Source organism: Gobius niger (assembly GCF_951799975.1).
Source record: "Gobius niger genome assembly, chromosome: 3".
NCBI lineage: Eukaryota > Metazoa > Chordata > Actinopteri > Gobiiformes > Gobiidae > Gobius > Gobius niger.
In genome coordinates, this window is record NC_136854.1 from 34,958,645 (window position 1) to 34,974,099 (window position 15,455).

The 15,455-nt window shown below is 39.0% G+C and overlaps 3 protein-coding genes across 4 annotated transcripts in view; all 3 read left to right on the plus strand.

Moving 5' to 3' along the window:
* The window catches only part of LOC306960770 (protein AF-17-like), a 44,089-nt gene extending 41,806 nt beyond the window's left edge, over positions 1-2,283 (plus strand). For both annotated transcript variants that reach the window (XM_079553298.1, XM_079553299.1), the window contains one exon: positions 41-2,283. In XM_079553298.1, the coding sequence (XP_079409424.1) occupies positions 41-76 (36 nt within the window). In that variant the 3' untranslated portion in view covers positions 77-2,283. The remainder of the gene's footprint in view (positions 1-40) is intronic.
* Positions 2,284-2,711: 428 nt separating this feature from the next.
* LOC306960907 (CDGSH iron-sulfur domain-containing protein 3, mitochondrial-like) lies at positions 2,712-7,332 on the plus strand. Its single transcript, XM_079553514.1, has 3 exons — positions 2,712-2,954; positions 4,759-4,875; positions 6,942-7,332. The coding sequence occupies exons 1-3, from the start codon at positions 2,865-2,867 to the stop codon at positions 7,131-7,133; spliced, it is 399 nt and encodes a 132-aa protein (XP_079409640.1). The 5' UTR covers positions 2,712-2,864; the 3' UTR covers positions 7,134-7,332.
* A 2,539-nt stretch (positions 7,333-9,871) lies between these two features.
* Positions 9,872-12,620, plus strand: LOC306960922 (uncharacterized protein). Its single transcript, XM_079553529.1, has 3 exons — positions 9,872-10,013; positions 10,321-10,431; positions 12,425-12,620. Exons 1-3 carry the CDS (start codon positions 9,927-9,929, stop codon positions 12,608-12,610), a joined length of 384 nt encoding a protein of 127 aa, XP_079409655.1. The 5' UTR covers positions 9,872-9,926; the 3' UTR covers positions 12,611-12,620.
* Positions 12,621-15,455: the final 2,835 nt, after the last annotated feature.

Below are 15,455 nucleotides of genomic sequence, written 5' to 3' on the forward strand. Positions count from 1 at the left end.
TATATAAAACATTCGACAAACTCTGATCTTGTGTTTTCAGGGTCCAGGAGAAAAAGGTGGAGACAAAAACGGCTGACAACTCTTCACACGAGCAGCTTGATTAAAATGAGGTCCTCTTTTTTCGTCTCTTCAGCCTCTATGAATGTACAACAAATGGACTTTTCATCTAGTGACGTTTAGTTCTTATATCTGAGGGTCTTCTCATAGGTTTTTTTGTTTTGTTTTCTTGTTTAGGCAGCTTTCAGAGAGCATGAATAGTGGTCTCTTTTTTAAATTGCACTAAATTGTGAGCTCGGCCAATAGCGCCCCCTGGCTTTTGGTCGAAGTGTGAACTCTTTGGGTCTGACTCGAGCACCGGCCGATCACGGATTTGCTCTTGGCTGGAACCGGTCTCTGTATACAGTTTTCTGCCGCCTCTTGCAAACACTTACCGTCTTCCTCAATATTTTGCCTCCTTGTAGTGTCTATATTTGTTTAAGTTTCAGCCTCACAATGTTGGAAGATGTGAAGGTTCTTTTATTTTCATGTTTGTGGTTAGTGACATTTTTACCTGAAGATAGTTATTACCTCAGAACTCTCTACCTTTATGATACATTATATTCCATTGTAGACAGCTGTGGTTCATATTTGTGACTATTCATTACCAAAATAGCCTTCACTGGATAGAGATACCCACTTAAACTGTAATAGTTGTTTACGCATTTACTCTGAGTGTAAAAATAGCATTCAAACCATGTGTCGAAAACATGGCACATTTCGAAGTCAATCAACTGTTTAATTCCATAGATCACAAGAGTTTATAAGACTTTTTATCTTTCCAGTTGCTATCGAGATTATGCAGACAAAACCAAACGCTTGGGGACTAAGTTAAAAATTAATTATTTTCTTTAAGATAAATTTCGCACTTTGCATGTTAGATACTAACAAAGCAAATTAGCCATTGAAAATGCACCTTAAAAAGGTGCTTGGTGCTCACTGGGCCATTAGGGACTGAATGGTTTCTCATCATGAGTATTTTGCACTCTGTCCCGAAAAATCTCATGTCATTTCATACTTCATACTTTTAATGTCCTCCAAATAGCTGTTCTTTTAGCAATACTGGATAGACAATGCCTTAATAATGTAAAATACAGAGAAGAGGGTGAGGCCAGAGGCCTCCTATTGTTGTCTTTCTTTCATAGTGTTTTTATCTTTGGGACATGGAGGACTCTTCTATAACTGTTTCTACTTTTGATAGTTATTGATAATTTCTGCAGAAAATGTGACTATAGTGGTAACTAAAGTGTCAGATCTTTTTATCGTACTTCTTTGTGTTCAGATGCTTTTTGTTGTTTGTGCTTCAGAGAAGTGAGAAACAAGGACATAATGGAACTTTTGCAGACATAGGAGATGTAATAATAACATGTATAATCCTTAGTTTAGCTGTAACAGAGCGAGGGCAGTGACTGGTCGTTTTATTTATATTGACTTTTACTGCAGGATCATAGTCTGTAATAAGCTTATCCACCAGTTTCACTATCACAGTTTTACTAACAAACAGTAGGTCACTCACAAAAACATTTAATCCATAGTAACTTTTTCAGTTTCCCATACATGTGACATAATAAGCCCGATTGTGTTAAATAGTGATTGTAGGCTAAAGCAGCTCATTTGTTGGTCATAAATACTGTAGCAAAGACAGATGTAAATTATATGAAAGACATGAGCCACCTTGTTGACACGACTCCAGATGAAGATCTGCAGTTTATCAAGTGTTATTTGAGTCCAGACTGGACCAGGTCCTAGACTTTGGCTGACGAGTGCCACTGGTCTCTGAAGCGTTTCTTTGTGTTGCACTGGGGCATTTGGGCCCAAATGTAAATCATTTTAGTCCCTTTTCCAATTTTGTTTGATAAAAGTTGTATACTTGTTGTTTTTTTAAGCTTTGAAGTTGGGCGACCAAGAAAAATCCATGTTCTGAATGTTGTACTGTGTATCTTTTTATGTATTAAGACATAAGCACCTGAACGAAGGTTTGTTGGAGAGCGAGTTAAATAATGGGATATGAATTGCATGAAATGCAGTTAAGTCTCGCAAATGTACTGCTAATTACCAAGTAAAACTATGCATAGTTTTCAATGCATTGTTCCCTGAAAAGTCTAGAAATGAGCACTGAATTTAAAAGGACAAGCACGTTGTCATTGTACAGTGTATTGTTTTCAGAGAATTGATCAAAACTAATTTGACAAATATTAATTAAAATCCCTGTAAAGTATTTTGATATTTTTGTGTGTAAAAATTAAAGGCTTGAATAAGACATCTTTTTGTTAATAAATGCATTTTTCTGTGTGATTCTTTTTGGATTTAACCCTCATGAAGTTTGCTCGACTGTTCCATAGCAGGAGGCCCCTGTGCTGTAGATGACAAATATCAAAACATGTAAACGCACATTATCCACATAATTAATGACATTATGATTGACACTCGATTGAAGGAAAGCATTCCCTCAACTCTCAACTCTTTGGAATAAAGGATCTTGGGAACTGTTTTGGAGGGTGAGGATTTAGGAAAGATTTTAGTTGATATAATTATGTGTAATTGGAGCTCTGGTAACTGATCCAAACTCCAAACACAAATCCAAAACTGTTCCAGACCAGTCTTTACTCCAGACTCCTATGAGCGGCCGAACCTCTGTGGGCGGGGCTTGGGACTCAGTGGCCAATCACGCGCTGTGACGTAAGCAGGGGGGGCCATGTTGGGACAAGTTGCGTCGTTGCTCGTGCAAGTTCAACGCTGTGAGACGTCTGTGTTCGGGATTTCCACCTTTGTTGCTCTTTTTATCTCGAGAATCTTACTCCTTAAACTGTCAAATCAAACGGACCCAAATGAACGCGGGGTGTTTTATCGCGGCGCTGCGGAGAGGATGTCTCCAAACCTTCAGACCTCAGCTGTTTCTGCCTGCTTCCTCCTCCACGGTCAGACTCACAATTTAAGGAAACCATTATTATCTTTAACTATATCTTTAACTAATAACGTATATGTTTGATGTTTGTTTTAATCCATGATAGATGTTCCAAATTCGGAACATGCTCGAATTTCTCTGTTTCTATATCTGTATCTGCAAACTATAAACACGCCCAAACACACCTTCTGACTGACCCTTCACACCGTTCTGTGACCGCACCTGTCCAAGAGAGACTGGAGTTCATTGTATAGCACACAACTGTGTGAACATTACATCTATCCAATGTAAGATCTCACAGAGCTGCATATTATGGTTTGACACCTGTTATTATTGTCTTATACTAAAACAGAATAAACGCCTTTAAACAGAGTGTTAGGGAGAAACTTGCATATATATACATATATATATATTTTATATATTTTTTTACTCTCTTGTGTTTGTTTTTTTTAATGTTTACTTTAGCCTACACCAGAGGTAGGCAACGTCAGGCCTGGGGGCCATATCCGGCCCTCCATCATAGAACCTCTGGCCCCCACAATTTGATAAATATTATTACACAAATAAGAGATTAAGTACCTGCTAAAGTATGGGACATTTGGCTGAGATGAGCCACCTTTTGCTTGTGTAAACAGTATAATGTAAATACAACATTTTACTATTTACATACATTTTGGGATTACAAAATTGCCTATGTATGTTTTTTAAAGGAACAGGCACCGTTTTTCCATACTGAGATATGTTCTTACCTGAGCTTAGACGAGTTGATGTGTACCTGTTTGGTCTTCGTGGAAGAGCGTGGTCGCTTCCAACTTCACCCCCGTTTGGAGCTATAGGAATATACAGGGAGAGGCCAAATGCTAACAACATCTTTGGTCATTTTTCATGACTGAGCACACGCACAAAGACCAGACAGGTACACATCAACTCGTCTAAGCTCAGGTAAGAACATATCTCAGTATGAAAAACGGTGCCTGTTCCTTTAAGACGTATAAAAAGTGTGTCTCCTTTTGCCTCATGAGCAGGGGAAGTTGAACCAGGTCTTGGGGTAAGTTGAACTATCAGATTTAAAGGTGAAATTGACGTCATAAATTCGTATTTTTTACATTTTAGTGTTTCCCATGAGCAATTTTATGCAAAGAAAAATCATAATATATATTTCTTGTTTCATACGCACCATCTGCAGACAATGCAATATTGTTTCTAAAAAATATAGTGGGATTATTTACGGACAATTGTTTTTTTTGTTTTTTTTATCTGGGAGGTTTATATCACAGTTACACAATAAAACAAATGTATTTTCAAAATGTACTGGGTGGTTCAACTTACCCACTGGCTCGACTTAAAATGTAGAAAATACAGTCTTTAAAAAAAAATGCTGGCAGAACATCCCATTACGTCATACTATATAATGCACAACATCGACAAATAGTACTTTGGTCTTTAATTCTTTACTTTGGGATTCAATAGTGAGGTTCGGCCCTTGGTGTTTTGGCAATGATGGAAATCGTCCCTCCATCACATAAACCTGCCTACTCCTGGCCTACACTGTTGTGGGTTGTAGTACATGCTTTGGCCACAAGATGTAGCCAAACTCTCCATATCCCCCTCTTAATTTAGCTTCATCTCAACCAATGAAGTATTATCCTCAGACAAAGTGATTAAATTGTCAAGCTCAGAAAATGCAAGTTACATATAACCCCAAAGCAGTTATATTATATTATGAGATTTGCCATGGCCTGATTTTATTTACTGAAAATGATTTGGAAATAACTTTAAAGGATTAGTAGCAAATGTGCTGTGTGTTTTGTTTGTAGGTGCAGCACCGTCCACAGTCCACTGAAGTGATTGCCGCCGCCCGTTTACCCTACAGAGTGAAGTTGAAAGCTGGGAAACGCTACGCCTGGTGTGCATGTGGACATAGCAAGAAACAGGTTTGTAATCAACTGGACCGGGTCGGGTTTCAGAGGCCTGAGAGGGGCCAAAGCGTAGGATGGAAGTCATTTAGAGTCCATTCACTGCTGTTTACATTCCTCCAGGCCTGACACTTGGCGTTTGTGAGGCGGCTTGTTGGCAGACATGTACCGTGTTCTCTGGATTGTAACATTTGTACTTGTAGTCGTAAAGATAAGAGAACTAGACCAAATATTTCTTCCTTTGGCTCCATCTCAGATAGTCCAACTTAGTTAAAAGTTGTATTTACCTGCCGCAATATTTATCAGGTTTACAAGTCTTGGGGTCAGTGCTTCTCAACGGCTGGTTCAGGGCTCAGAAAGTGTTTCATTTCCAGTGATCTTTGACAAAATTGGCTGCGGACTGCGGAGAAATCAAAATTTTTGATCAACCAATGACAAATACTTGAATCAAACCTCTGTTTTTCTTTTTCAATATTGTGCAGTATAACTGTATCTAACAGCTAAATCCTTTTATAATTTTTAGATATTTTTACTTGTGGTTCATCATGATGCGTTAAAGGCAGGTCTTGAGGCTGCACAAACCTCTGTGATTGATTAACATTAATTAATTAACAATTACAATTAAAACATGTATTTTATTTCAACTGTAATTAGTTCCACAGAGATTTCAAAATCTTGTTCTTGGTAGAGCTGGCCTGCTGTTGTACATGTTTTTGCTACAGGAAGAGAGAGTGCTTATGGCTACACTACAGTGAAACCCATTTCTTTTATTACTGTTGCCCTCACATTATCCTGCGAGCAGTGACCCCTTGTGGCTAAATTAAATGTACTTTTTGCAATTTAATGCATTCTTGTTTTGTCCTACTTTAAGTCAGAGGTTTTGAGAGTTGGTTGAGAACTACTTATCGTTGTCCTACTTGGTGTAGTTCGCGAGTCGACCTTTAGATCTGGTGAAACCGCCTTTACTCTGCCCAATCCCAGCCTGGTTGGTACTTAGATGGGAGACCATTTGTGTTTTATTAAACACAATAGGAAATAAAGGATGTACCAACATAAATCATAAATCATTCCTGAGTATTCACCCATCCAACCATTCATTCCATTGTCCATAGTAGTAATTTAGGTAATAGTCAGCGTGGGTGAATGTTGTGTGTGTGAGTGTGTGAGTGAGTGGTTGGTGGTGGTCGAAGGGTCGATGGCACAGACTGATTTTCTCGCTTCCGTCAGTCTACCCCAGGGCAGCTGCGGCTACAATAGTTGCTAACCGCCACCAAGTATGGAGTCAATGAATGATGCAATGTTAAGCGTTTTTGAGTGTTAAAGGTGCTTTTTATGCAACTTTTTATGTGAGAAAAAAAAAGTTGATATTTGTATGTATTTGTCTTTATAGTGACCTAGTGGCTGTATGAGTGGTCAGCATGTCACCTTTACTTTTGATCACAGTGGTCTCTACAACGCTCCAGGATCAATTGTTTGGAAGGTTTTCACTGCTGATGGACCCTCTACCCAGAAAACCTACAAAATCCTGGAGCGTCTTATAGGCCACTGTGATCAAAAATAAAGGTGCCATGCTGACCACTCATACAGCCGCTGGGTCACTACAAGGTCAAATACATACAAATATAAAGTTTTGTTGTTGTTTTTACATAAAAAGTTGCATAATGCAGCTTTAAAGGGGCTAGATGCAAGTTGGCCATTTTATACTCACTACTGCCACCTCAGGTCATACGTGTAACTGCAGCTTCTATATTAAGCTTGTGCATGACGGCAATTCGGACCCGAAGTAACAACTTTTTGTGTGACAGTGCAGGATTTCAGAGGCAGTTGTGGTGAGGAGGTCTGGACTCATTCTACACCTTAGGACATAGACATTTTAAACTCCGTATAGTACCTAAAAAAAGAGCTATTTTGATGCATGTTTTTCGGGCTGATGGGGCGAAACAGGGCACCTGGAGAAAACCCAGACAGGGGATAAACATGATGCACACCTCACACAAAGCCACCATTTACATACTCACCATAGTGTTTTACTAAGCTACTCGATAACTATAACAATAATCCAAATGTCTTCTGTTGTTTTTCAGCCTTTCTGCGATGGAGCTCACAAAGCCAAAGCACCGAGCATTGAGCCTCTGCGCTTCACTCCTGAGAAGGATCAAACCGTCTCCCTTTGTGCCTGTAAGCAAACAAGAAACGGGCCTTATTGTGACGGCTCCCACTTTAAGGTCATTTTCAAGGACGTAGCGAACTATGTTAAAGGTGTGTTCAAGAAATAGAGGATTGTTTTAGACATCTGTGCAGCGTAACCAAAACACGCCTTCCTATGAAAAAAGCCATTTAAACTGAAGCACTTATAATCGTTCATGTGTTTGTGCTGGAGAACTTTACTACCTATTATTATATCATGTACTGTAGTGTAGGCTTATCATACTGTACAGTGACTTCAGAAAGTTTTCAGACCTCCTTTGATCAGTAACAAAAATAAAAAAGAATATAGAAATGTATAAGGTTTGGGGGGAAAAGGTGTAAGTATTTAGATATGTAAGCTTGGGAGTACACAGTGGTTCCCAAAATGGCGTCTAGGTGCCTCAGAGAACTGGTCTGTCCCGAGATCTGACTTCCCAGTCTCATGATGGTCCATTTTGAAAGACTCAAGCTGATACTTTCTGGCTCAAATCCGTTGGTGGACCAAATGCAGTATTGCCTGTTGCGGTATTGTCGTGAGTGGGCAGGTTTTATATTTGCTGACAACAAGAAGCACCTTTGCCGGTACTAACAAAAACACAAGGTCTGCTGCTACAAACTTACAAACACAATATTCAAAACTTTTATTACTGTGTTATTGTTATTTGCACTGTATAATCATTGTGGCATTTCCTGGAGCAATCAAACTTTAACATAATATTGTAGAAGTAAATAAAGGGGTGTAAATACTTTCTGAACCCAGTGTAAATATGGGAACTGACTTAAGATACTGCACATTCTGAGGGTTGTTCATTTCACCTTTAATTTATTCATTCTCAGGATTATAGTTGCATCCGTGCTAACATTTTGAATTGAATTGAAAAACTGAATGTACAAGATGTATGTAAGGAAGAACTCATCAGATTGTGTGGCCTATACATTTAATTTCTGTGTGATATTTTTGTATGGCATATAAACATATAAACGCTGTTTTTTAAATTACCTTGTTTGTCATGTAGGTCATTTCACAGTTTATTGGTTTTGTTGCTACAGTAACCTTCTAGCTGTGGGACAGAATGAAAGACATATTGTATTAGTTTAGTAGTAGTAGTTTAGTTTATTTGAGCAGTTAACATTTTTTTCTCAACATTTCAAAATCATACAGTTTATGGAAGCTCAAAGGGAGTCGACAGAAGCAAGAAGCTTATAAGTGCTTACCCCTTGTTCATGTAAATTACATTTGCATTTCATGATGTTACAGTTAGACATTACTTTTACATTTACATCAGATAAACAATCCTTCCTGAGTATTCTGTATCAGTTTCAAAACACAACTACATACCTGTACATGTTTGTGAGTTAACTTTCATCCTAATGTAGTTACAATTTTCAACATACGTCAGCAGACTTATTTGCAACACTGGCAAACAAGGAGGTTTTAGCTGCATTTCACATCATTTTGACAACATGTTAATAAATATTAATAGTTATTACTATAGTTAATAGTTATTGTTGTTGATCATAACAATTATCCTTCTTGTCATCAGATTTCATATTACAGAGGCACATTGGACATGTTGAATATGGAAAAAGCAACAGCGAGGTTACAGAACAAAATGAAAGAAATCAAGGACCTCTCAATGCTAGAGACAATGGAAATCTAACCACCATACAAAGTTTTATTTCTTTTTTGTGGTTGTTTTTGTTTACTATTTAATCATGCATTTATTTTTTAGCATTTTCTATAGGAGTTTTGTTTGTTTTGTTTTTAATTATATTATTAGAAATTCGTTATTTGGTGTAGGTGCACATGGTGGAAAGGGGAGAAAGAAATAGAGGTAGAAAAACGGTATAGCAGTTACATTCAAGCGGATACGGTGTATATTATAACTAGGGTGCTAGAATTTATTGCATTTTTTCTTGGAATAAACGTATCTATTTACGGATCGTTCTACGTTCCCACTCTCACCTATGGTCATGAGATTTGGGTAATGATTGAAAGGACAAGATCGCGGATACAAGCGGCCGAAATTACCTTCCTTCGCAGGGTGGCTGGGCGCACCCTTCGAGATCGGGTGAGGAGCTCAGTTACCCGGGAGGAGCTCGGAGTAGAGTCGCTGCTCCTTCACGTCGAAAGGAGCAGCTGAGGTGGCTCGGGCATCTGTTCCGGATGCCTCCTGGTCACTTCCCTCGAGAGGTGTTCCTGGCATGTCCTATTGGGACAAGGCCTCGGGCAAGACCCAGGACACGCTGGTGGGACTATGTCTCGGAGGTGGCCTGGTGTCGCCTTGGGGTCCCCCCAGAACAGCTGGAGGAGGTGTGCGTGGATTGGGAAATCTGGGGATCTGCTGAGACTGCTGCCCCACGACCTGGCCCCGGATAAAGCAGAAGAAAATGGATGGATGGACTTATTTATGGTGGGGTATTCACTAACAAAAGAACATAAAATTAAAATCTTAGCAATCTTACAAAATCTTAGTCATATTAATAAGGAAAAAGGTGTGAAAATCTGTTTTGTTGTTTTTGGGTAATATGAAGGAAAAGCTAGAGATAAAAAAAATCTCTTTCTGAGTAATATGAAGGGAAAATAAGAGAAAATAGGAGAAAGGAAAACAGTTGAGACTCTAAAGTTGAGACTAGTATTTTATTTTTGGTCATGTCTTTTTCTTTCCCCTGAATTCGCCCAGCTATTTAAGGGCTTACTGCTACTGATATGGTGCATATAAGATCAAGATGTACTTCCTATTTACAAAATAAATAACAGAAAAAGAAAACAATTGGCCACAGAACTCTCGATCGTGATTGGTTCGTCGGCCGTCACCTGATCCAGGAAGTGTTTTCCACGCACGCGACCGCAGCCGATCTGTCACCTCCAAACTCCAAACATGCAGTCTTTGACCAAATTAGACCACTTATTATGGACGAGTGTCACTTTCAAACGACCTTGGACTCGAACAACGCCGGTCTTTAAGGTAAATAAAGCTCGTGTTTGTTTTACGGGGGTTGGTTTACTGACCTACATTTCACCGCCTGGATGTAAACAAAGCCAGCGCCACCTTGGTACGGTCCTAACTTATCAACGGGAATCATCTTATAGCTCGTTTTTCTATTCAGTGTCCACGTTGGATGATAAAATGTTGTTGCTATTAGCTCCTTGCTTTGTTATTTGGTAATTGGCCATAATAACAAATCACAAAACAACATTAACGCCCCCTACAGGATGTTGTTGAGTAATGCAATCATCTCATACATTGATTTGTGTGTTCCTTATCTTCACAGCTGTGCACTGTCCCCTCAGAGCCCGTGATCCCGTGTAAGAAACCTTTCAAAGTGGATGTTGTTGGTGGAAAGCGTCATTCGTGGTGCACGTGTGGATACAGCAAGAAACAGGTAAACGATAATAAAGGCGTCGTTAGTCACAGCACTTGACCTTGCTTCACGATGTGGTGCATTTCTGTTCACTCAGTGTGGATTTACTCGTGATACTTCTTTGTCTACATGCTCCTCCGCCATCACACAAACTCACGCACACAAACAGAGGCAAGGTGGGTGAAGTGTTTTGCCCAAGGACACAACAGGATAAACTGACAAATAGCTAGACCTAAAAATGACTGCTTTACCCACTGAGCTAGTGTCATAGAAATGTTATTATATATTACTCTGTTTCTTGGGGTATAGAGTTCGGGAATGTGATGTCATATCGCTAAGCATTATGGGAATAGCAGCGATTGTAAACTAATGGAGATTTTAAAAGTTAAAATACTGGAGTTATTGTTCGCATTAAAAAACACTTGAACGCCACAGTGAGTTGGATGTATCTACCGGCAGTAACTCAGCAGCTAACGGAGTTGTTCCACAGCTATTTTCTCCACTTTTTATGCCGATATTAGCTAATGTTAGTCAATGGAAATGTATGCTAACAGCTGCAAAGATGGCGGATCTCCATGGTAACTGGAATTTCCCGAACTCTATTCTTTAGTCGCACCACCTTGAGAATGGTTGATCTTTTTGTGATCTCAGAAGCTAAGCCATTTTTAGTTTGTCTACAGATGCAATACCAAAGTCTGCTTTTTTAACCTCTTAACCCCCACATGAACCTGGCGCATTGTCTCCAGTTTGGCTTTACCCAAATCTTAAAGCAAAAAAAGAGGGACAAAAACGTGACAAAAAAGAGATGAAAAAGTGACGAAAACATGACACAAATACAGCAAAATGAGCCATAAAAACATGCTGGAAAAGCAACAATAACAAAGCGGCAACAACATGGCTTAAGAATGTTGAAAAGGCAACAAAAATCAACAAGAAAGCCATGAGGGAGAGAATTACAGCGCTTTTTAAAGGAACAGGCCACCGTTTTTCCATACTGAGATATGTTCTTACCTGAGCTTAGACGAGTTGATTGGTACCTGTCTGGTCTTTGTGTGTGCTTGTGAAAGAGCTTGGTCGCTTCTAACTTCACCCCGTTTGGAGCCATAGGAATATACTGGGAGAGGCCAAATACTAACAACATCTTTGGACTTTTTGCGTGACTGAGCGCACGCACAAAGACCAGATGGGTACGCATCCACTCGTCTAAGCTCAGGCAAGAACATATCTCAGTATGGAAGAACGGTGGCCTGTTCCTTTAAACCAGGGGTGTCAAACTCAAATACACAGTGGGCCAAAATGTAAAACTTGAACAAAGTCGCGGGCCACCATTGAACAAATGATCCTTTTAATATGGACCCACACAAGATTTGCTTTAACATTGAATATGAAACAAGCAACACTTATTACTATACAATATATAACTCAATAGTCCAGATATGCAAAATCTGAAAAAAAAAAAAAGTATAATACCGGTGGGCCAGCTCGAGTAGTCATTTGGTATAGCCTCGCGGGCCAAATATAATTACATTGCGGGCCAGAGTTTGACACCTATGCTTTAAACTGTTGCCGTGCCAACCATGCTAAGTCAATGGGAAATGAGTCCAACTGCTGTGGACCTTTAACTTTATCTATGTCACTTCCTGTCATTACCGTAAAAATTCAAATAAACATAACTTTTCTGCCCAACATGTCTTCATCAAAATGGCTGCTTCACAGAAATAAAATGATAATTATGCAATATGTAAAAACGGTGGCCTGTTCCTTTAAAAAAGCACCTTTCTCCATCTGTGAGATCAGTAAAGTATCTATCTATCTCATCTGTAGGTCTTAGCTTTCAAACAAGGCATCACACTGGCCTATAGGCTGTAAGCTCAAATCGAGAAGCTTTTAGATTTGGGTAAAGCCGAACCGGGAGAAAATTAAGCCGGGGGATAAGAGGTTTAATCATCTCTAACCAGTGCCTTCCCTTTACCTGCAATTCTAACCATTCTTTTCCTCCTCTCCCTCTTTTCAGCCGTTCTGTGACGGAGCCCACAAGCTAAAAGCACCCGGTTTCTCTCCATTACGATTTTTCCCTGACAAAGACATGACAGTGTATTTGTGTGGCTGCAAATACACCAATAACCCGCCTTACTGTGACGGCACACACAAGCAAGAGTTCATACTGTCTGCTCCACTGTATGAAGAAAAGGACTCATAACATCGGATCTGCCAAAATGAACCGTCTTTAATGTGCAATGATTACTGTAACTCATTATTTAAAGATTGTTCACGGGTGATACAGTCCTACAGAATTGTCTCTAAAACTGTTTCTTTTGCCGCTCTGGACGGGATTAAGCTCCTTTAGGCACCATTCTTGACCAATGTTGTGTTTTTGCTGCTAAAATGTCAGGGCTTGTTTTAGCAGCTTGTTCAAGTCACGTTTTAGCCTAGACCACTTTTTGTCTGGTGACTTGGAAAGCCAAATACATTTTGTCGAGGTACTTTGTGTTACTTGAGAGCTGCAACAGTGGCTACCAGAGTCATGGGAAGATATTTTTGTTAGGGGGTGCTGAGGGACAAAATTTACCCCCAAAACGCTTTTTTTCTATATTGCCTGCAATTCTCAAACTATCCACCAGGGGGTGCTGTCGCGCCCTCAGCACCCTGGGTTCCCACGGCCTTGGTGGCTACTGTAATTTACAATGTGTGTTCCCCAATACATTTTGTTTCCGCTAAAGGCACTTGTGTGTTGTCCAGAAGATCCAATGAAAGACTTGCCCATTATGATACATTACACTACACTATTTACATATCTTGATTTATTTTACTCATTATTACTGCTATTGGACATTAGAAAAGCACTTTGAATCCTTTGTATATTTTACCTCAAGTGAACTTGATTTTCCACATCCCAGCCAGTTTAGCCTCCTTAACCTGTTACCTGCCATGTGAGGGTCAGGTTTAGGATTAGCAATTATGCATTTCCAAATCTCAAAGCGTACTGACTGCAGAGCTTACAGCAGGGGTAGGCAACGTCAGGCCCAGGGGCCAAAACCGGCCCTCCATCATTATACTCTGGCCCTCGAGATGATTTTGAGAGATATTGTGACCTCAAATGCCTGTTAAAGTACTCTAAAAATGTGAAAAATACTGTCAATTCCTTAAAATGTCTCAGCAGAGCACCCTTTTAGGCCATAATCCTAAAAGAAGAATCATCTAAAGGAAGAGATGACATAAATCTACTTGAATTAAGAGATTAAATCTAAAGTTTGAGTAGATTTGGTCTGGCCTTACAGCAGATAAACAACAAAGTGCTGTTACTGGAAAACAAAGGAGTGCAGGATAAAAATGCCTCCAAACACAAGTATTGAAAGTATTGCGATACTTGGTATTGCAACCTAAGTATTGCGATCCAAATCCGATCCGATATTTTGTTCCAGCCTTATCACATACATAACCCTGACCCGAGGGAAAGCAACAGCCTAGAAGCACTATTCCCTTTTTTTTTTATAGTCATTGAACTTTGTCCTCCTTTGGTTTGTTGTAAATTTGTCGGGAAAAACACTGTGCCTCTTTAAAGCATTTGGAACAATTTTGATGACGTTTTCTGGCCATTCTGTAAAAGTGACCCTCCAAGTTGTGAAATGTGCCAATAGACTCGTCCCTGGGAAGAATATGGATGCTACAAATATGTTCAAAAAGCTCGGAATGAGTGTAGACCACAACTAACATTATAATTTTGTTGTATTTTCTTTCATTGTTATAAAAAAATAAAATGTACAAAATTTATGTTGGGATTTTTCTGTGTGTGTAAACGTCTCAATCACTGGGTATCCGTGGGGTCTTAAAAAGTATTTAAAGTTGATATTTTACCTTAGTAAGTACTAGTCTTAAAGTAATTTTGTGAGGTATTGATTGTTTTTGCATTAACCTTTTACTTTTTACCATAAAATTGATTGTGACATGTTATTATTAGTTACTTTTTTCCCCTTTATATAAGTGTTGATTTCGTCGACTAAAATATTAAGTCGTAATTTTAGTGAAAGTGATATTTTTCAGGATTCAAGATTTATTTGTCAAACCATGTGAATGATTTTAAATTATCTTTCTCTCATCCTTGATTGTGGAGCTGGGGTGGGGGGAGGGCACAGAGTTCACTAAACTGTCACAAAAAATGACACTAAATAAAAATGAAAAAGAGAGACTAAAATCATCCAAAACTTCTATTGACTCTGAAAGAGCCTCAGATCATGTAAATTCACAGGAGCAGCTCTGAGCTTTGTTCATGTGGAGCAGCTCCATGAAGCAGAGGACCTGATTAAATATGATTAAAATGAATATTATTAATGCAAAGTCGACTAAATTTATCTTGTTAAATTTTAGTCGACGGAAACTAGACTTAAATTTAAGATATTTTTTTTTAGCAAATCTTGACTAAAATTGAATTACATTACAAGACTAAAACTAAATTAAAATGTGTTGTCAAACTTAACACTGCTTTCTATGCACTTTTGCCTGCTTAAATTTGCGTGCTCCTCAGTGTCTGCTTGACCACGTTCCATGAAACTACCATGAAATAAGTGGAAGCACAAGTTTGCTGGTTCCTGGCTAGAAGTTGAACAATTTTAAACCTTTGTTTAAGCTGCTCGAAGATGCCGTGAGGCCTTAAAGTTTTTAAAAGGAGGTCTTAAAGGGGCTAAATGCAAGTTAGCCATGTTTTACTTACTACTGCCACCTCAGGTCATACGTGTAACTGCACCTTCTATATTAAGCTCGCGCATGACGGCACTTCGGACCCGAATTAACACCTTTTTGAGTGACAGTGAAGGATTTTAGAGGCAGTTCTGAGCTCATTCTACACATTAGGACATTGTTGGGACATCTAGAGGAGGAATATACACAATTTTAATATTTTTAAACTCCATATAGTCCCTTTAAGTCTTAAAATTATCAAATTTGACTTTTGGGTTCCCTGAATCAACACACTCTATAGGAAAAAGCCTGTGTAATTTCATAGGTGGGAAAAATCTCAGACACATTGCGCAGGATACTTAGTTCAGAAG